We start from the raw sequence: 19803 nt of genomic DNA, 5'->3' as shown, positions 1-19803 counted from the left end.
ACCAGAACCACGCAGTACTGGAGGACCTGGGTTTCAGTCATTGAGCAGCTGTCTGGATTCCGGGTACGGGCTGGGGTCCGCTAGGCTCAGGGCTCAGCCTCAGACCCTGAAAGGTCTGTCCAGGTGCCAGCCTTTGAGCGAGCCTTTCATTGGCTTACCCCCTGCCCTTCCCCGCCCCCATGACCTCTGCCCCTCCCGCCGAGCCGTCTGATTGGCTGTCCCGTGTCCCCCTGGCGTCTCATTGGCTCTTCTCCCTCGCCCAACATCCCTGCTCCTGCACGGGTTTCTGTCTCCCAGCAGAAGGCGCAGCCATGAATCCGTTATTCGGCCCCAACCTCTTCCTCCTCCAGCAGGAGCAGCAGGGCCTGGCCGGGCCGCTCGGGGACCCCTTGGGAGGCGACCACTTGGCCGCCGGCGGGGACGTGCCCCCGGCGCCGCTCGCCCCGGCTGGCCCGGCTCCCTACTCACCGCCGGGGCCGGGCCCGGCTCCCCCCGCCGCCATGGCGCTCCGCAATGACCTGGGCTCCAACATCAACGTGCTCAAGACCCTCAACCTCCGCTTCCGCTGCTTCCTGGCCAAGGTGCACGAGCTGGAGCGCCGCAACCGACTGCTGGAGAAGCAGCTGCAGCAGGCGCTGGAGGAGGGTAAGCAGGGCCGGCGGGGCCTGCCTCGCCGCGACCAGGCCGTGCAGACCGGCTTCGTCAGCCCCGTCCGACCCCTGGGGCTGCCCCTAGGCTCCCGGCCGGCCGCCGTTTGCACCCCGTCGGCGCGGGTCCTGGGGTCGCCCGCGCGCTCGCCGGCCGGCCCCCTCACGCCGTCCGCGGCCTGCCAGCCGGCGCCCTCCACCTCCGCCTCCACCGCCTACTCCTCGTCGGCCCGCTTCATGCCCGGCACCATCTGGTCCTTCTCTCACGCCCGCCGGCTCGGGCCGGGACTGGAGCCCACTCTGGTGCAAGGGCCTGGCCTGTCGTGGGTGCACCCCGACGGGGTGGGCGTCCAGATCGACACCATCACGCCCGAGATCCGCGCGCTCTACAACGTGCTGGCCAAAGTGAAGCGCGAGCGGGATGAGTACAAGCGGAGGTAGGGACCGGGAAGGTGGGGACGGGGCTCAGCTCAGGCCGCACTCAGCCGGGGTTACCTGTCCAGGAGCACAGAGCCTCTGGGGCCCGAGAATAAGGGAGGAGTAAGTATGAGTAAAGTTCCTGCTGTTTAAGGAGGAGCTAGGAAGTCCGCAGATGAGACTGGAATCCACAGAGAATGCAGAAGTCAGGCTCGTGACAAGGAGGAGGAGTCTAGGAGCAGAATCCTGCCGGGAACCCTTGTTTTTCATCTAGGCAGCAGCGTTTGCACCGCTGTGTTAACTGTGGGGTTTTATGATGTGTAAAAGGGACATTGTTCTGAGAAGTCGCATCTGGGCTACCACTTATATCCCCCTGCCAGCCTCAGCCCTCAGAGTGACTGTGTGATATAAGCTCCAAATACTGATCAGAAGTTAGGGGCAAAGGATGAACCTTTAATTTGGGAATCTAAGTGCCATGACAAGTGGTGGTGGGGTGGGGGGTGGTTTGCGGGTTGGGCTGAACCTTGGAGGAGGTGATCCTGACACTGCCCAGGGTTTCCAAAACAGTGTCCATAGTAGCAGCCCGTGCCTGCTCTAGTTCCACTGCCGTTGAGAGGCTCTGGGGCCCTCAAGGCATTTCTGAGAGTTGATCAAAAAAGGGGGTGTGGGGAAGAGGGAATTCCCTAGGGAAAGGTGAAAGGCCTGTTGTCGACCCAGGGCGAGTGAAAGCTGAGGGGATCTGAAAGTGCAGGAGGAGGTGTGACGAGGGTAGCAAGGACCTGAGTAGGAGGAAGCTGGAAACACGGACACACCCATGATGGACTGCCTCACAGCACAGCTGGGGCAAGCCCTGTTGCCCCGAGAATGAAGCACTGGCTCCCGGCAGGAAACCCTGCAGGGTAACCCAAGGGGCCCGAGGAGGGGATGCGATGCAGGAGTGCTGGCTGCATCCGGGGGACCCCCTGATAACCAGCCTGTGAGGACAGAAGCTTGAGTACAGCCAGCACTTTGTAGACCCTGTGCCCAAGGTGCCATGACTGAAGACCAAGGAGATGAGGGCTCAGGGGGAGGCTCTGCCTTCAGGTTTAACCTCTTAATGAGCTACTCTGACCCCTTGTGGACAGCTCTGGGAATTACCCTTCCAGCCTGGTAAAGCGGAGATTTATGTCTCGTGGGGACTGGCTGAATGTTCTGGGGAATGACTGCTGGGTCTGGCGGCGACCTTCAGGGATCTGTAACCCGCCAGAGTCTAGCAGACCACAGACCAGCGGACTTTCTGAGGTTGAGTTCTGCCCTCAGAAAGCTGGCTGGATTCTTTAGTGGCAGTCTGTGATTTAAGTGTCCTTGGGACGCTCAGCTATCCCCAAACCATCGTTTAGATCCACCCAGACCATTCTGCCCCTGCCCCACCCCCTGCCCCTGCAGCAGTTAATTGACACAGTCAGCAGTGGAACACGGACAGTTCTGGAATACATCCATAACCACAGGAACAACTGCTGTTGTTGGGGCGTTTTGTTTTTTTTCACTGACAGCGTATCCGTCCTTGGTTCAGCTGTCCAGGGCAGCAAAGAGTTATCCCTCCGGGACTGATGAGCTCATGGCTCTGCAGCACTCTGCTGTGCAGAGGGCCCCACGGCCAGGCTTGGCTGGTACGTGACACCAGCAGTCACTCCTTCTTCCACCCCAGATCCCCTTGCCCTCGTTCTGTCTCTCTACAGCAGCTCTGACTCCAGTCTGTAGCCTGGAAAACATGGGCATAGTCTGAGCACTAAACTGAAAAAGAGCTGAGGCCTCCTAAGTTCTATGTTCAGCTTTCCTGCCAAGAGTGACCTTGGGTGGGTCTCTTTTTCCCCATCTCAGTTTTTCCAACATCGCCCTTGGCCAACTACAGTGCTTCCTCATTTCACTCAAGGATGCTGTGTATTAGGAAGAAAGGTGTTCACTCAATGTAGAATACGTGGAAATTGCTCAAATTCTACCCATGCTTAGAGAACCTTATAAGTGAGCCCGGTTTTGTTTTGTTTTATTTATTTATTTTTTCACTGGGTTTTGTCATACATTGATATGAATCAGTCATAGATTTACACGTATTCCCCATCCCGATCCCCCCTCCCACCTCCCTCTCCACCCGATTCCTCTGGGTCTTCCCAGTGCACCAGGCCCGAGCACTTGTCTCAGGCATCCCACCTGGGCTGGTGATCTGTTTCACCATAGATAATATACATGCTGTTCTTTCGAAACATCCCACCCTCGCCTTCTCCCACAGAGTTCAAAAGTCTGTTCTGTACTTCTGTGTCTCTTTTTCTGTTTTGCATATAGGGTTGTCGTTACCATCTTTCTAAATTCCATATATATGTGTTAGTATGCTGTAATGTTCTTTATCTTTCTGGCTTACTTCACTCTGTATAATGGGGTGAGGCCGGTTTTGAATAGAGGTCAAAATAAACCCACTCATGGGAAAGTCTGGCTGGAGTATGAATAGAATTCTAGTGAGGTTCCAGATGGTTTATTTTCAGATTTTTTTTTTTAAACCCTGTAAGATTTTATTAATCTTCATCCTTACCTAACTTCCTTGAGTTTCTCCCTGAAACAGTTGAGTTCACAGTCCTGCCCTTCCTGGTGCATATCCTCCAGGGTTACTGTCCCCTGGTCAGTCTTGCTTGCTTCCTCCAGGGACACAAGGACCCCAGGGTCCTCAGGGTACCACATCCCATGCCCTCACGTTGTAGATGGAGAAACCAAGGCCCAGAAAAGCTGCAGGTCTTATCTAAGAAAATACATAACCTGATGCTGCTGGGGCCCTTAGCTGGCCCTAGCTGTCTGAATGGGAATGCCAGAGCGCAGGGGGAGGAGGACTGGGGGGCCGCCGGGGAAGGCTGGGCCTGGAGCCAGGAAGGCGGGAGCGGGCCTGCTGTGAGCTGGCGGGTGGAGGCCAGGCTGCCTGCCTCCTCCCCACCCAGCCACCCGGGAGGGGCAGCCGCGGTGATGTCGAGGAGTTATTATTAGGAATACTGCAGTGCGGATGTGAGTGAGGAACAGGAGAGCAAGGAGAGATGGGCCTGGAGGAGGAGCCCGGGGTAAAGAGATGGAGGCAGGGAGGAGAGGACCAGACCCCAGGCCTGAGTGTGTGTCCTCGGTATGTGTTAGGCCACTTCCTAACCACCTTTCTGGGCGTTGAAGCTTGTCTCCCAGTGCACTTCCTCTCCTTTTTCAGTCTGGAAGAAGTCCTTCCAGGATGGGGAAGAAGTGCTGGGCTGTTATGTCAGTGGGGTCCGAGGAGTCTGCTGGTGCAGCCAACATCAACCCTAAGCAGGGGTGTTGCCCCGCCACTGCCCTTCTGCCTCCATGATGCGGAGGGGAATGTGCTGGCTTGCTCCCAGCTCTGGGCAAGGGCCCTGCCTCGGCCAGGAGTGTTTTTTAGCCTACTCCTGGTCTTAGGCTCTGCCTTCTGCAGCTCTGGAGGTGGTTCTCATCCACCACTCTAACGGGGGACTTTTCTATGCTCCAGTTTCCCTCTTCCCCTGGGTGTGGGCGCCTAGTGATCCCAGCTTGTGCCCGGGCACCTCTGTGCAGCCCACCGAGGGCCTCCGGGTGGGCAGTCTCCAGAGCTCGTGGGGGTGGACTTCGAGCGCCTCCCACCAGGCTCTTGGCCAACGCCATTGATGCCCTGTGTGTCCCGCAGCTGCTTTTACAGGGTTAATGGTCCCACGGGAGGCAGGGCAGCTCTGTTCTGGTGCAGGCAGGAGAGCGGGAGCCCGGATCTGTGGACCGAAGGTGGGAGACTGGGCTGGGTGGTGCGGGCAGGAGGAGGGGTCGAGGCCGGCGGGATAGCCGGTCGGGCCGGGGGCTTGAGCGGGACGGGCCCTGCGAGGGCACAGCGCAGCCACAGTTGGGTGTGAGGCCAAAGGTTCCGGGAAGGCAGCTGGGCGCTGGGCGCTGGCCAGGAGCCTGGAGCCACATGTCCCTCCTGTGGGGGAAGCCGACCCAGGGCCTGGCCTGAGCCAGATAGGTGGGAGGTGGGGGGCGGAGGGGAGAGGGCCCCGCACCCAGGTGCTCCCCCTTCACTGTCTGCAGGTGGGAAGAGGAGTACGCGGTGCGGCTGCAGCTGCAGGAGCGCGTGAGCGAGCTCCAGGAGGTGAGGGCCGCCCCGCCCGCCCTCCCCACCGTCCCTGGCCCGCTGCTCGCTGCCTGCCTGCCGCTCACCTCGGTTGGTTTCTCCTGACCGTAGGAAGCCCAGGAGGCTGACGCCTGCCAGGAGGAGCTGGCCATGAAGGTGGAACAGCTGAAGGCCGAGCTGGTGGTCTTCAAGGGGCTCATGAGCAACGTGAGTATGGCCGGGTCATCCCTTGCCTCTCGTGCCACCCCCGCACCAGCCTGGACTCAGCCCCAAGGCTGCCTGAGGCCCAGGAGCAGGCCTTTCTAGTTTCGCCCGTTCACCACCCGGCGTCCCACTTTATGCTTCTATTTTCCCCCCCTTGCCTGCCCCCTAACTCAAGAGAAGAGGAAGGAAAATCCCGTTGGCCTCCAGGGGGACTTGGGCTTCTTTGCTCGCAGTGTGGCCCTGGTGACATCCTGACCTGCTCTGCCTTGTCGCTGGGTCTGTGGGACGGGATAGGATTGAAAGCAAGTGCTTTGCAGGATGGTTCCAAGGTCACAGTGTTTGTAGAGTCAGGACAGCAGCGGCCGAGTGTCAGCTAACATTGTCCTTATGATTCTCCAACGCTCAGAGCTCTGGCTGTGTGCTTAGTCGCTCAGTTGTGTCTGACTCTTAATGACCCCATGGACTGTCGCCCGCCAGGCTCCTCTGTCCATGGGAATTCTCCAGGCCAGAATACTGGAGTGGGTTGCCATTTCCTTCTCCAGGGGATCTTCCCAACCCAGGGATCAAACCCAGGTCTCCCGCATTGCAGGCGGATTCTTTACCGTTTGAGCCACCAAGGACTAGTTTCTCTCTCTCTCTGGGAGTCTGAGTTCCAGGAGGAGCCCCCTGCATATGCACCAGGCACTGGCCCACATCCTCCGGGGTGCCGTCTGGCCAAGGAGCCAGTCGTCCTGGGCAGACCGCTGTGAGGTACCCAGGTCAAGGGGTGCCTTCTGCCAGCAGGAGCCGTGTGACTGGGATGATGAGGGGACACTGCTCATGATGAGGTCGGCCCCCTTCACCGCTCCCTGCGCTCCCCACACAGAACCTCACTGAGCTGGACACGAAGATCCAGGAGAAGGCCATGAAGGTGGACATGGACATCTGCCGCCGCATCGACATCACTGCCAAGCTCTGCGACTTGGCTCAGCAGCGTAACTGCGAGGACATGATCAAGATGTTCCAGGTGAGGGTTGCGGGCGCCTCACCCAGGCCCCCGGTGGTCCCGCCTCGCTGGCGCCCGAGCCCCACAGGGGAGGCTGGAGCCGGGCCCTGGGGTCGAGGCTGGGGGGCGAGGGACAGCCTCTGGAGGGTCCGGAGCTGTCTCTAACGCCTTCTCCCCCTCCCCTCTCTCCTGTCTGCCTCCTCTCCTCTCCGCTTTTCATCTTTTCTTGCTTCCTCCACAGAAGAAGCTGGTTAGTTTTGCTCTCACACAAGCTTCTCAGCTCCCCGGGCCTCCTGACCCTCCGGGCTCTCAGTGCAGCGCCCCCTCCATCCTCCTGCTCTCCCCACTTCTCTCTCCCCCTCCTCTCCCCTGCCCCCTCCCTCCCCTTCCTCTCCCTGTTCTCTGCTCCCCCCTCCCTCTCCCCCCCTTCTCTCATTCTCTGGCTCCATCTCTCCCCCTCCTCTCCCCCGCCCCCTCCCTCCCATCCCCTCTTCCCCTCCTCCCCTCCCCCTTCCTCCCCCCCTCCCTCCCCCTCATCTCCTTCCCCCTCCCTCTCTCCCCCCCTCTTATTCTCTGGCTCCATCTCTCTCCCTCCTCCCTCCCTCTCTCCCTTCCCCTCCCCTCCCCTCCCCCTCCCCCCCCCCCCCCTCCCCCTCCTCCCCTCTCCCCTCCCTCTCTCCCCCCTTCTCTCATTCTCTGGCTCCATGTCTCCCCCTCCCCACCCCCCACCTTCTTTCACTCTGGCTCCATCTCTCTCCCTCCCTTTCCCCTCTGGCTTCCAGATCTGGATGTGACTCAGGTTCTGCTTTATCAACTTCATGCCCCCTTCCTCCTTGCGGCCTGAAACTTCCCTCTCAGTTCAGTCATCTCACTAGAAGACTTTTTTTAGAAAAGAACTCCTGGGGGCCATTACGCACGTCTCACTCTGGGCCCGGCCAGCCATTCCCCGATCTTACTGCTCGGTTTTCTCTGCCTTCTGTCTCCTCCTCGTCTGCAGCCCCGGCCCCACCCGCGTCTGTCTGCCTGTCTCGGTGATGCTGGTGTTTCTGTTCTCGTAACTGTGTCTTCTCTCTGTCCGCCCGCCCTTCCCGCTGGTCCCCGCTTCCCTCGCTCCCGGCCGGCGCCCCCCGCCCTTCTCCTCACGCACCCGGCCTCGTCTCTGTAGTCTCTGCACTTGTCTCCCATTAAGGTCCCGTCCATGGGGGGGCGGAAGCGGGAGCGCAAGGCCGCGGAGGAGGACACCTCCCTGGCGGAGAGTGACGGGCCGCGCCGCCCCGACGGGGACGAGGAGGAGAGCACGGCCCTCAGCATCAACGAGGAGATGCAGCGCATGCTGAACCAGCTGTGAGTCCGCCCGGCCGCCCTGCGCCTGCCTGAGGCCGGAGCCCCCGCAGCCCCCGCCCCGCCGGCCACCCTGACGCCCGGGCTCCCTGTCTCTAGGAGGGAGTATGATTTTGAGGACGACTGTGACAGCCTGACTTGGGAGGAGACGGAGGAGACCCTGCTGCTCTGGGAGGATTTCTCGGGCTATGCCTTGGCCGCCGCAGAGGCCCCGGGAGAGGTAACCAACCTCCCGGCCTTGGGCCCCGGCTCCTCCTCCCCAGGCGCCAGGCCCATCTTCCCACCCGCCGGCCCCCTCCAGCTCTGTCTTCCCTCTGTGGCCGCCATCCGTCACCTGCTTCCCCCTCGTCCTCAGTCCTTGTCCCCAGTCCTTGTCATCAGTCTCTCCAGCTTCCTTTAACCTCATTCTCTCTCTCTCTCTTCTTCCCTGGCCTTGCCCTGTGGCTCGTCCTGTCCCATCCATCCCTCCCCTCTGCTTCCCCCACCTTCCCTTTCCACTCCAGCAGCCGGAAGACAGTTTGGAGAAGGTGATTAAAGATACCGAGTCCCTCTTCAAAACCCGGGAGAAAGAATATCAGGAAACCATTGACCAGATTGAGGTAAGGCCATGAGCTGAAGCCAGGGTTTCCCGGTTCCCCCGAGGGGTTGTGAATGGTACTGCAGGACACCAGGGCTTCCCATCTGCTCCTGGCAGGAGAAGGGCGATCTCCCCACTGGGGCCCCTCTGGTGGGTCCGGAAGAACCCAGGCTGGGGAGGGGAGCGAGGCAGACAGATGTAGGTTCCAATCTCAGCTCTGTGACTTACTGCCACTCTGACTTTTAACAGGCCTCTTCTCTCTGAGCCTGCTTTTTTTTCTTTTTTTAACATCTATTTCTTCACCCATGTCAGGCCTTAGTTGCAGCACGTGGGATCTTTCATTGCGACCCATGGACCCTCCAGTTGCGGTGTGTGGGCTTAGCTGCTCTGCAGCACCTGGGACCTGAGTTCCCTGACCAGGGATCAAACCCGAGTCCCCTGCATTGCAAGGCAGATTCTTCAACACCGGAGCAGCAGGGAAGTCCGGAGCCTGCTTCTTTGTTTGTAAAGTGGGGGTCTTAACAGTACCTCCCTCAGGGTCGATTGAAGGTCAGGTGAACTACAGCGCAGGTAGAGTGTGGAGCATCTGTCTGGCAGTCAGCTCTGTCGCAGCCGCTGTGATCACGGCTGGACTTGACCTTTGCTGCAGCCTCAGCTCAGCCTTTGAGGAGTCTCCATGCTCATTCCCTCTCCTGGAGGAACTTTCCCGAGCTGGCGAGTGGAGCCGGTGCTTTAATGTAAACTCTAGGCCCTGGAGGGGCCGACAGGAAGGATTTGTGACACCTGGGATGAGGGTGCTTCAGCCAAGGCGCCACGTATTTCCTGTGACCCCCACAGCCTCAGCCTGAGGGGGTCCTTCCCATGCACTCTGACCTGGAGACGAGGCTTTGGCTTCTAGAACTTTCTGCCTCTCTCCAGGCCCACTGCCCTCCCTCACTGCGACAGTGGCCGCTGAGGAATTATCTTCCTCCTGTATCCTCATTCTCCCAGCACACAGCAGCTGCCCTGCTCCTTTAAGCAAAACCTCCCACTGTTTACTCCCAGGCAGACTGACACTCAGTTTTAAAGGCACAGCTGGGGGGACCTCTCTGGTGGTCATGTGGTTAAGACTCCATGCTTCCTCTGCAGGGGGCATAGGTTCGATCCGTGGTCAGGGAACTAAGATCCCACGTGCTGCACAGCCAAGAAAAAGGAAAAAAAAGAAAAGGTACAGCTGGATATGTACCTCCAGCCAAAGAGCTGGGAGGGGGCCTCCACTCCTCGACACACATCGACACGCATCCTGCTCTCCCCCTCCTCAATGCACCTAGGAGGTCCTGAGGGGTCGGGAGGCTGTTGCTGGCATTTTTTTATGGTGTTGCTCCTGGCCGTCCACCCGGGGCTCCAGAGGTCCTTTATCTCAGTGACCTTGGGTCTGCAGGGGCCCTGGGATGGAGGCAGGGACCACTTCCATGACTGGATGGTGAGAGAGACCCAGGCCCAGGTCTCCGCTCTCGATCTGCTCCCAGCCTCACCCCTCCGCCCTGCCCCACCGCACGTGTGCGGGCTTTTCAGTGTGGCCTTTGGGGTCGTCTCCTTCCCACAGCCCTGCTATAAATGTAGAGGCCGGGGGCCGTCCTAGCCTCGTGTTCTGCTGGGACGTGTTGGGTTCATTTTTTCCCGCTGCCCCACCGAGTGCTGGGCTCCCGAGCGCAGCCCCCAGCTCTCCCCTCTAACACCAGCTCTCCCGAGGGGCCGGGGTTGGGGTGAAGGAGGCAGCCAGTCTGGACAAGCACTGGCGGCACCCTACTTGCTTCCTGGACTGCTGCCGGGGGTGCCACCTGGGACCCCAGCTTTGGAACCAGGGCCGTGGTCCAAGTTGTGCTCACTGGGGCTTCTGACCCACCCAGGCCACCATCTCGCCCCATGTCACTGTCCTGACCATCTATTTGTCTGGCCCTGTGACTGTTTCCTTTTCTGTCTGAGTTCCCATCCTTGCGGCCCAGTTCAGATCATTCACGGGTGGCTTCTTGCCCTTTCTCCTTGCTCTCGGGTAGTCAAGCACATCACCCTGGGCAGTTTTATTCTGCCCCCACCCTCTTCTGGCCCCTGTTCTTTGTCCCCAGAACAAAGGGAGGCAGCAAGAGTGTCTGTGTCCCAGATTTTTCACAGCCTCCATGCCTGCCTCTCAGCTCCACCACAGAGCCTGCGGGCAGAGTCAGGCTCTGGGAAGGAGACTGTGTTTCCTTGACTCTGAGCCCGGTCTTCACGTAACAGTCCTTGACTCGGGCCGCAGCTCGTAGCCAGTCAGACATTCAGCGAGGCAGGCAGTCCTTTCAGTCGTCTCTGAAAAGGGTTTCCATGTGAGCGAAGTAATGAGAGGAAATCGGTGGTGAGAGCGGAGCCCCTTTCCACGGGGCCCAACCGGCCCGTGTGCCGGCAGTCTTGTAGACGCTTCTCGAAGTTGAGTAACGGCTCAACTTGAGGGTACACGCAGGGATGGGTAGGCCCCAGCTTGGAGCGGGGCCTGTCTGGGGGGGACAGTGCTGTATGGGCCAGAAGAGGCCCCGTGGGGAACCCCAGGAGGAGGCCGAGCGCCTCAGGAACATCCCGCCTCTCTAGAGCCTCTGCCCCCTCCTCACTGCTCTTGCCACGAGTCTCTTCAGAGAACTCGGGCCGCCTGCACCAGACTCCTTAGCAAAAGCCTTTTGTGGGTGAGCTTCCCCGGGGAACATGGAAGGAACGTTGGCATATCGAGTGCCTTCCGCCTCGAGCTGGTTTAGTTTTGAATCTGAGCCCTTCACCTCCTTCACGGCGTGGCGGGTTGGCCTCCTGGGAGCGCGGGCAGGGCAGCTGCTGACCTGACGGCCCGCTCCCCGCAGCTGGAGCTGGCCACGGCCAAGAACGACATGAACCGCCACCTGCACGAATACATGGAGATGTGCAGCATGAAGCGGGGCCTGGACGTGCAGATGGAGACCTGCCGCCGGCTCATCACCCAGTCCGGGGACCGGTGAGGGCCCCCCGGGCGCAGGGGGCGGGGCAGTGCCTGGCGCCCCTCGAGAATGGGCCCTGAGACCCACCCTCAGCAGATGGGGGACACGGGAGCCCATTGTGGCTGCCTGGTTGAAACCTCCCCACGCACTGCCTCTGGCGGTTCCCCTGCTTAGAAGGGCAGCTGAAGACCCGACAGTCACAAAACTGCTCCGTAGACCGGAAACTGGGGCTGCAGAGCCTCTTGGGGGCCCCAGGTTGAAGTGGTGTCCCCCCCCTTCCATGCTCCCTCACCCTGTGGTCCTCCTCTGCCTGAGACATTACTCTCCTGCCCGCCCGGGCATCATCAGGCTGGGATGGGCAGGGGTGCCAGCCCTGTCGGGACTCCTGCCTGCCCTGCCCCGAGGTTACAACCGGTGTTTTTTTCTAGAAAGTCTCCTGCTTTCACTGCGGTCCCGCTTAGCGACCTGCCGCCACCGCCGCCAAGCGAGGCTGAGGACTCCGATCGTGATATCTCCTCCGAAGGCGCCATGAGATAGGGACCTCCTCGTGCTCAGCCCGCCCACTGGGACCCGCCGCAGCAGAGGGCCGGGGGCTCACAGAAGGGAAGCCCGTGTCCTGTGGCACCAGCCTGGCCCCGGGGACTGGGTGCTGCTCCCTGGCTTCCTCCCTCGGTCCTCGGCCCCTCCAGGGCTCCGGGGCATCTGGAGTGAGGCTTGGTTGCCTTTCTCGGGCCACTCCCCGCAGAGCCGGCCCTCCTGCCTCCACGCGGCTGTCTGCTGCTTTCCCACCTCTAATGCTGCCAGAGCGCTCGTGGCCCCTCACCCTCTCCACCGAGGAAGCAGTGTGATTGTCCTTCCTTCCTTCCCTGTGGCCTGGGGCCAGCTGGCCGTCTTGATTCCATACTGGTGCTAACTGGCCCAGGCACAGGTATGAAGGGGAGGAGGCCAGACCTTCCGTGGCTTGTGCAGCAAAGGAGGAGGTCCTCCGTATCACAGGCAAGACTGAGTGGGACTGGGCAGGGTGCGCCTTTCCCCCTGTTGTCCAAGTGCTCACGGCTGGCTGCCCATCAACAGCAGTGATGTGGCTCTTCCCCTTCCCTTGTGGGAAGTGCCACACCTTATAAGGACCTTAGTGCATCTGGGCAAGGCAGCTTTTGGGCTGACTGGGTGCAGTGTTGTGGAGAGAAAGAGACAGAAGCTCCTGTTTGTCTCCGTCACCACCTGGTGGCAGAAAAGTTGAAACTGCGTGTGTGGGAGCGGGTGGACGTGCATGGATGTGTGCGTGCACACGTGTGCTCAGGGTCTCGGTTTCTTCAAGCATCAGCTGCAGGTGTCCTCCGTGTCTCACACATGGAAACCCAAAAGGCTGAATAAGAAGACGTCCCAGACTCAGAAAAGCTTGGAGAACTGGGGCGACAACAAGGTGTCCCTCTGCATCACTGCCTGAGGCAGACTGGGCAGAGCTGTTTGAGTGGAATCTAATACTAATGAAATTGGCGAGTATTTATTGAACCTGTCTTTGTCACTGTTTCCAGCACTTTTTGGTGGTGGCTACACAGTCCTCTCTGCAGTGTGTGCTAGTTCCCATCATTTCCCAACACGCAGGTGCAAGGCAGATGCAGAGATTGGAACTCCAAAGTAATGGTGCCTCAGCCCAGGTTATCAGCACCAAGTCTGTGCTGCTTCCCAGTAAGACCACATGCGTCCACAGAAAGAGCCAGAAGTAAAGCCATCCCAGCCCTCCCCCTCTGCACACCCTGGGAGCTGGGCACCTGCAGGTGGTCACCAGGGCACAGACACTGAGGCAGAGCTGGGACCTGGTTCTCCCAGGCTGGCCATGCTCCACACTGTTGCAGAGGTCAGCTAACTGGCTGGAAGCCAGGTGGACTCTGCCCAACCTGACTTCCTGTGCCAGTATCACCCCCGGGGGGGGCGGGACTGCAGACAGAATGGCTTCTGGATACACACTGCCAGGCCATTCCTGGGTTCAGAGCACCCAAAGGCCTCAGGGAGGAACCCAGGACCTGAGGCGTGTCCGCTAGACCAGGGCGGGGTTTTTGGCAACTTGGGTGCTCCACTAGTTCAACTTGACCCCAGCCCAGCCTCCCTCTCAGCAAGACAAGAAACAGCAGGCTGGGTCTAAGGTACTTTTATTGATGGTACACGACAAGGCAGGGCTCCCTAAGCCCCTCCCCTTCCTAAGGGCCTTGGGGATGGAAACTGTGGAGGTCGGGAGATTCTCCGTGTGGTGGAGGATCGAGGTGGGGCAAGGACTCCCCAGCAGCTGAGGAACTCTCTCTTCCTCTCGTGCTCCTGCTGGGGCTGGGGCTTCCGGGACCTTACTCCTTGGAGGCCATGTGGACCATGAGGTCCACCACCCTGTTGCTGTAGCCGAATTCATTGTCGTACCTGCAAGGAGAGAGTGAAGAGCTGTTTACCGAGCCAGCCACCAGGGGGCACCAGACTCAGATCACATGCTGAAGCAGCATCCCGCCCCCACCCCTACATACCAGGAAATGAGCTTGACAAAGTGGTCATTGAGGGCAATACCAGCTCCAGCATCGAAGGTAGAAGAGTGAGTGTCGCTGTTGAAGTCGCAGGAGACAACCTGGGGGAGGAGAGGGCCACATGTGGAACCCCGCCTGGCTCACGGGGGCTATGCAGACACACCAGTCCCCTGACCTGATCCTGATCATACCTGGTCCTCAGTGTAGCCTAGAATGCCCTTCAGAGGGCCCTCTGACGCCTGCTTCACCACCTTCTTGATCTCATCATACTTGGCCTGACAAGGTAAAATATGGATGGTCACAGGAGTTCCAATCTTGCAACTCCCGCCCACTGGCCCTGCAGGCCACTGAAGCTGCTCCAACCCGAACGTACAGGTTTCTCCAGGCGGCAGGTCAGATCCACAACGGACACGTTGGGGGTAGGCACACGGAAGGCCATGCCAGTGAGCTTCCTGTGGACACAAGGAAGCAGGGTCAGTCTGCACTGCTCCTCCCGGCTCCCCGGGTCCACATGGCAGAAAACAGCCAAGGGTCTCACCCGTTGAGCTCAGGGATGACCTTGCCCACGGCCTTGGCAGCGCCAGTAGAAGCAGGGATGATGTTCTGGGCAGCCCCTCGGCCATCACGCCACAGCTTCCCGGAGGGGCCATCCACGGTCTTCTGGGTGGCAGTGATGGCATGGACGGTGGTCTGCGGAACAAGGAGGGGAGTGAAGGCTGCGCCTGGTGCTCGCCAGGCCACCCCTGCCCCACCTCCTCCCCTGGGGAAGAACTAAGGGACACAGATCTGCTCTGTGGGAGGCAAAAGGGTCCTGTCCTTCCTGAGAACTGGGCATATTCAAGTTCCCCACCACTCCTACCATGAGTCCCTCCACGATGCCGAAGTGATCATGAATGACCTTGGCCAGGGGGGCCAAGCAGTTGGTGGTGCAGGAGGCATTGCTGGAAAAGAAGCAGGCAAGTCAGGGGCACGTCCACTGGGCACCAGGAGGCACCATCGGCCCGCTTCCCCACCTCTTCTCTGCTGCGCTCACCTGACAATCTTGAGGGTGTTGTTATACTTCTCGTGGTTCACGCCCATCACAAACATGGGGGCATCAGCAGAAGGCGCAGAGATGATGACCCTCTTGGCGCCACCCTTCAAGTGAGCCTGCAGCCAAGAAGCAAGTAATCGCACCCGGGCTCTCGCTTTCCTAAGTCTGCTCCCCCCCATCCTCCTGTTATACCCTCCTCTCCAGCCCCTTGCTGCTTACCCCAGCCTTCTCCATGGTAGTGAAGACCCCAGTGGACTCCACCACGTACTCAGCACCAGCATCACCCCACTTGATGTTGGCGGGATCTCGCCTGTGAGAGAAGACAGGACAAAGCTCAGGGACAGGGCACCACAGACCCCAGGTGAGCACCCCATCCCAGTGCCTCCTCCAAGGCCAAGTTCTTCCTATTCCGTCTCCCACACTTACTCCTGGAAGATGGTGATGGCCTTTCCATTGATGACGAGCTTCCCGTTCTCCGCCTTGACTGTGCCGTGGAACTTGCCGTGGGTGGAATCATACTGGAACATGTAGACCTGGGGGGGCACGAAGGAGCAGGGCATCAAGGGGCCGCACCCCAGCCAGGCTCTGACCCCACCCGCTGAGGGGCAGCACTCACCATGTAGTGAAGGTCAATGAAGGGGTCATTGATGGCGACGATGTCCACTTTGCCAGAATTAAAAGCAGCCCTGGTGACCAGGCGCCCGATGCGGCCAAATCTGAGGAGGACAAGAGACGAGAAGGGGTGAGGGGGAGGGAACTCCTCCTTGGCACAGAAGCAGCCCCTGGCCCACTCACCCTCTTTCAGAGAAGAGGACACGCTGCTACCCCCACAAAGTCTCGCGAGAACTCACTTTATTTTTCTTGAGCAAGCCTGCCAGCCCACAGAGTGAAGGCTCACAGGTAATCAGGCACAAAGGCTTGCCCACCCCTGTAGTCAGCAGCAGTCTGTTGAGTTGATGGGGTGGTGCGCAGCTGCTGCCACCTACAGGCCGGGCACGTGGCAGGCACGTGGCATTCATTACACCTACTCTGCAAATGCTGGCTCCTGTCTGGCCCAGCTTTGGGCTACACCCTCTGAACTGCAAACACTAGTCCACTCAGCATCACCAGGCTCAAAGGGCAAGAGCAGACGTCAGCATGAACTGGATGGGGAAACCTACCCTCTCCCCCACAAAAGGGGAGAGAGAGAAGACTGGTTTCTCAACCCCTCATCCTGGGGTTCTGACTTGCTCAGCACCTGTCCTTCCAAGCTCTTTTCCAAAAATCAGGACTGGGACCCAACAGATATTAGGGAGTAGGGGAAAAAGGTTGGGGGTCAGAGAGCAAGAGCCCAGGCCCCCAGCTGCAGAAAGGTCAGGCAGCTATATTTAACCCCAGCTTGGGTGGAGCGGGGATCTGGTTTCTGGAAGATGGGATGGGGAGAAGGGCAGGATTCCCGGGGCTCACAGACACTTAATCCTCCTGGTGACCTTTACAGCCTGGCCTTTAGGGTGGGGTCAGCTCCAGGCAAAGATGGGGGAAAGGAGCTTCGAGGAGAGCCGGCCTGACCACAGGGGCTGCTGCTCTGGGAGCCATTTTGTGGTGGAAAATTTCTAAGTACCCATGACTCAGCTCCCCCAAGCATGGCACCCAGCCAGGGCCACCACACCTCTCCGGAAAAGGAAAGGAGAAACACCCCCAAACTACAAGATCACTCCCACGAGCCCACGTTTTGAATCCATAAGAGAACCATCTAGGAAAAGCATCCTCTCATCCCTGGGGGTGGAGGGGGGTCCGCGGAATTTGGCTGGCGGTTTAAGTGATGGTCTGCGCTTACTAGGGTCAGAGTTGAGGTCTAGTTGCACGAACAGGAAAGCCTGGCCTCACCTGGCCTACGGGCTAAACATGGCTCCATCCCACGAGGCACGGGTAGGAGCGTTAGTCATGGGCAAGAAAGGCGAAAAGACGGCAGGGCTAAGGAAGGTTTCCTAACGGGCAGTTCATTCATTTCCTTCCTAGCAAGTTGCAACATGGCGGCTCGGTTACCGCAGATGACCCCTCCCAGCTGGTTCTGTGCGCAGCTGTGCCTCCTGCATCCCCGGGGCCGCGCCTGCTGGGGGCACGGGCTGGGGCGGGGGGGTGTCGGGTTCCTCCCCGGCACGTGACCCCGCAGGGCGCGAAAGGAAAGAAAAGAGCCTCAGCTGCGGGATTAGGGGATGCGGCCCAGGCAAGAATTGGAATCTCCTGTGTATCTGCCGCAAGGTGGTGGAACGTTCCGCAGGGGCGGAGTTACAGGAGGCGCAAGAGCTGGAGATGGGGGGCACACGAGGCCTTCGAGGGTCTCCTCCAGGTCTGAGCGCTGACCTTGAGTTCTCCTTGCGGGGGCGGTGGGTACGACCACCCCATCCAGGATCCCCCTGCGCTTGCAGAGTCCCACTAGCGCGAGACCTACCGACGCAATGCGGTGAGGACCGCAAGACTGCCTTGCCCCACCCCACTCCACCTCTGCCCGTAACTCACCCGTTCACTCCGACCTTCACCATCTTGTCTCAGAGATGCGGCTGTGGGCAGAGGAAGGTGAGCATTAGAGCGCAGGGCCAAGAGGATGGAATCCCGCGCTGACCACCTCCCCCCACCAGCCCCTCCCCTCCCCCCACCAGCCCCTCCCCTCCCCCCAGGCCTCCATCCCCGACCTGCGCTTCCGCACGTCCTTCCCAGCCCCTGCAATGAGTGGGGCCCGGCTGGGCGCGATCTGTCCACCCCAGCCCCCGCAGTCGCACACCCGGCGCGCTAACGCCCCCTCGTCCCTTTTGGGTGGGCCTATCCCCCGGCCCTTTGTGGCTCCTCTCGACCTGGCTTTTACCTGGCACAGCACGAAAGTTACGGCTATCTGTCGAACGGGCAGGAGCAGAGAGCGCAGGAGGAGGCTGCAGCCCGAATTTATAAGGGAGGTGGGGGCGGGGAGGGGGCGTGGCGACGAGGGCCCGCCTCGCCCAGTCCCAGCCCCCGGGATGCGGAGGCCTGAGCTACGTGCGCCCGTAAACTCGCGAGTAGTCGGCCCCCCGCTTTTTTTTTTTTTTTTGGGTCCGCCAGGTTCTTGAAATGTGCACGCACCGCGCGTGTGGGCTGAGGACGGCGTGGGGGAGGGGACTGAGACAGGCCCGAAGGAGGAGGGGGACCGATGATGGTGACTGGTGGGGAGGGGGGAGCACTGCGGGAGACTAGTAAACTCGGGACCGGAGGCCCTGGTGAGAAATGAGGACACCCGGGAGCCAGGGACGTTAAAGCTGCCGCAAGGATATAACGGGAGGACCTGGGGAGTCGGCTGGATGGGGAATTGGAGCCGGAGGCAGGAACAGCTCGCGGCTGCAGGCTCCCCCCTTCCCGCCCCCGCTTCCCCTGCTTTCAAAGGCTGAGAAGCCGGAAGGCTGAGGAACTTCTCGAGGCTCTTCGGTAGTGACACACGCCGTGCAAAGGAAAAGCACGGGAGGGGCTTCCAGCCCGCTGCTTCCCCGCTCCCCCACTTTCCCCACCCCCATAACTTGGCCTCGGGCCTCTCTGGGCCGGGGGGCCGATTTGGGCACTGGGCTGTGGGGGCCTGGAGCGGAAGGAGGTTCCGGAGGACGCCTGAGGCGGGGAGGTTTCTGCACTGAAGGTCACAGTGTCCTGCAGTGCGGGCCGCAGGAGACCTGAGAAACCGGGCCGTGTGGGCTCCAGCTGCTCTCCCCCAGGCTCGGGCGGGGGCCCCAGGGGCGGGACAGCATCTCTGTTGGGGGCTGGGCGGGTAGAGGCCAGAGGCCTCCCACAAAGGCGCTCCCGAGGGCTGTGCGGCCTGGGCTGGGAGACAATGCCCCTTTCACCCCGTCCAGCTCGGTCCAGCCCCCGGGCTGAGAGCTGGACGTGAGGGCGGAAGTCCCTCCCCATCCCGGGACGTGCAGGCCAGCCCTGGAGTCAGGGCCTCCCCTTCCCGTGCCTGCGTCCAGGAGATGTTGGGGGCAGGGTAAGGAGTCCAGAATAGGGGGAAAAAAATCAGGCGTCTTGGTCACTTGGTGGGACCAGGCCCCCGACTCCTCTCCACAGGTGATGTGGAGGAAGGAATCCATTCCTCTTCAAGCCCAGTCAGTCAGAAGCCGGGGACTGTGCTGGGGCTGTGAACTGAGGATGTTGGAAGGGCTGGATCTGAGGACTCAAGGGTTGAGGGTTTGTAGGGGAGGGGGGTGGAGTGGGGTAGAATGGACATTGCCCATCAGCAGGTGCTGGGGGACAGAATTGGGGCCTTTGCTGGCCCAGCGTAACATGAGACCAGCCCCCTTCTCCAGCTGAAAAGCCTGTGGCTAAGTTTAGCCCGGCTGGTGATAACCTTTGCTTAAAAGGCAGAGAGCACGCGGTCCTGCACCCCGACTGCAGCGGTCCCTTCCCTTTCTGGGACTGTCCTCCAGTGTTTGCTGTGGCGGGCGGCCATCTGCATGGTCCACGCCCCGGGCTTTGCAAGAGCAGCAAGAGCAGGGCCAGTGGGCACCTAATGGTGAGGGGAGGCGCCACACTGAGGAGTCTGCTGGGAAGTGGATGGGGCTTCCTCCCCAGGTGCCCCCAAGGACACAGTACTTTGCCTGAAGAGGGCCTTAGGAGGACCCCCCACCCCCCGCCCTCCCACACTGCCTGCAGCATGTTCCCCTTTGCCGCATGCCTGTCATTTTTCATTACTGTCCTTTGCTGAAAAGAGGGAGTTCAGTGCCCAGGGACCATGGACTGACGCAGTCTACTGTTGTCATGACAGCAGAAGACACCAGTGTAGTCATGGCAGCAGCCACACTGCCTGCGGTTCAGGTGACTCAGCAGAGAGGACCTGGGGAGTAGGATGGGGTGGACAGGGCCTCTATCTAGGGGCTGACTTCCTGCAGACCCTGTAACATTGTGAGGAACCCCTGGGGAGCTGTCTCCAGAGACACTGTCTAGAGCTGGAGGGAATCACGACCTGGTCTCCCATCAGCCCGGCCAGCTCAGTCACCTGTCTTTAGAGA

General features: G+C 60.3%; 2 protein-coding genes across 10 annotated transcripts; one reads left to right on the top strand and one right to left on the bottom strand.

Moving 5' to 3' along the window:
* The first annotated feature begins 273 nt into the window (after window positions 1–273).
* Window positions 274–12775, top strand: IFFO1 (intermediate filament family orphan 1). Of its 8 annotated transcripts, none has more exons than XM_043881230.1 (10): window positions 274–1084; window positions 5139–5199; window positions 5293–5388; window positions 6251–6391; window positions 6612–6620; window positions 7560–7714; window positions 7811–7931; window positions 8215–8310; window positions 11150–11280; window positions 11692–12775. In XM_043881230.1, the coding sequence occupies exons 1-10, from the start codon at window positions 312–314 to the stop codon at window positions 11798–11800; spliced, it is 1692 nt and encodes a 563-aa protein (XP_043737165.1). In that variant the 5' UTR covers window positions 274–311; the 3' UTR covers window positions 11801–12775. The 8 variants fall into 8 exon arrangements, with proteins under 8 accessions (XP_043737165.1, XP_043737168.1, XP_043737167.1 ...); XM_043881233.1 differs by having other exon boundaries at window positions 294–1084; window positions 6615–6620; window positions 8218–8310; XM_043881232.1 differs by having other exon boundaries at window positions 294–1084; window positions 6615–6620.
* A 622-nt stretch (window positions 12776–13397) lies between these two features.
* GAPDH (glyceraldehyde-3-phosphate dehydrogenase) lies at window positions 13398–17722 on the bottom strand. 2 transcript variants are annotated; one of them, XM_043881239.1, is made up of 12 exons: window positions 17646–17722; window positions 17303–17343; window positions 15420–15519; window positions 15230–15336; window positions 15023–15113; window positions 14804–14919; window positions 14630–14711; window positions 14309–14460; window positions 14144–14222; window positions 13962–14045; window positions 13774–13871; window positions 13398–13672 (listed from the first exon to the last, which is right to left on the bottom strand). In XM_043881239.1, the coding sequence occupies exons 2-12, from the start codon at window positions 17323–17325 to the stop codon at window positions 13603–13605; spliced, it is 1002 nt and encodes a 333-aa protein (XP_043737174.1). In that variant the 5' UTR covers window positions 17326–17343; window positions 17646–17722; the 3' UTR covers window positions 13398–13602. The 2 variants fall into 2 exon arrangements, with proteins under 2 accessions (XP_043737174.1, XP_043737175.1); XM_043881240.1 differs by lacking the exons at window positions 17303–17343; window positions 17646–17722 and adding an exon at window positions 15655–15673.
* Window positions 17723–19803: the final 2081 nt, after the last annotated feature.

The sequence above is a fragment of the Cervus elaphus genome, chromosome 22 (genome assembly GCF_910594005.1).
Source record: "Cervus elaphus chromosome 22, mCerEla1.1, whole genome shotgun sequence".
In the NCBI taxonomy this organism is placed as follows: domain Eukaryota; kingdom Metazoa; phylum Chordata; class Mammalia; order Artiodactyla; family Cervidae; genus Cervus; species Cervus elaphus.
Note: the sequence above shows the minus strand (reverse complement) of the source record. Positions and strands in the feature narration are given on the sequence as shown.

Excerpts from the sequence above, each read along its gene's own strand:
- IFFO1 (XM_043881237.1), top strand. The coding sequence starts at position 312 with ATGAATCCGTTATTCGGCCCCAACCTCTTCCTCCTCCAGCAGGAGCAG. Across the intron at positions 5,200-5,292 it reads GCGTGAGCGAGCTCCAGGAG|GAAGCCCAGGAGGCTGACGC; the intron begins GTGAGGGCCGCC and ends TCCTGACCGTAG. Across the intron at positions 8,311-11,149 it reads AAACCATTGACCAGATTGAG|CTGGAGCTGGCCACGGCCAA; the intron begins GTAAGGCCATGA and ends CGCTCCCCGCAG.
- GAPDH (XM_043881239.1), bottom strand. The coding sequence starts at position 17,325 with ATGGTGAAGGTCGGAGTGAACGG. Across the intron at positions 14,461-14,629 it reads GCATCGTGGAGGGACTCATG|ACCACCGTCCATGCCATCAC; the intron begins GTAGGAGTGGTG and ends CTTGTTCCGCAG. Across the intron at positions 13,872-13,961 it reads TAGGCTACACTGAGGACCAG|GTTGTCTCCTGCGACTTCAA; the intron begins GTATGATCAGGA and ends CTCCTCCCCCAG.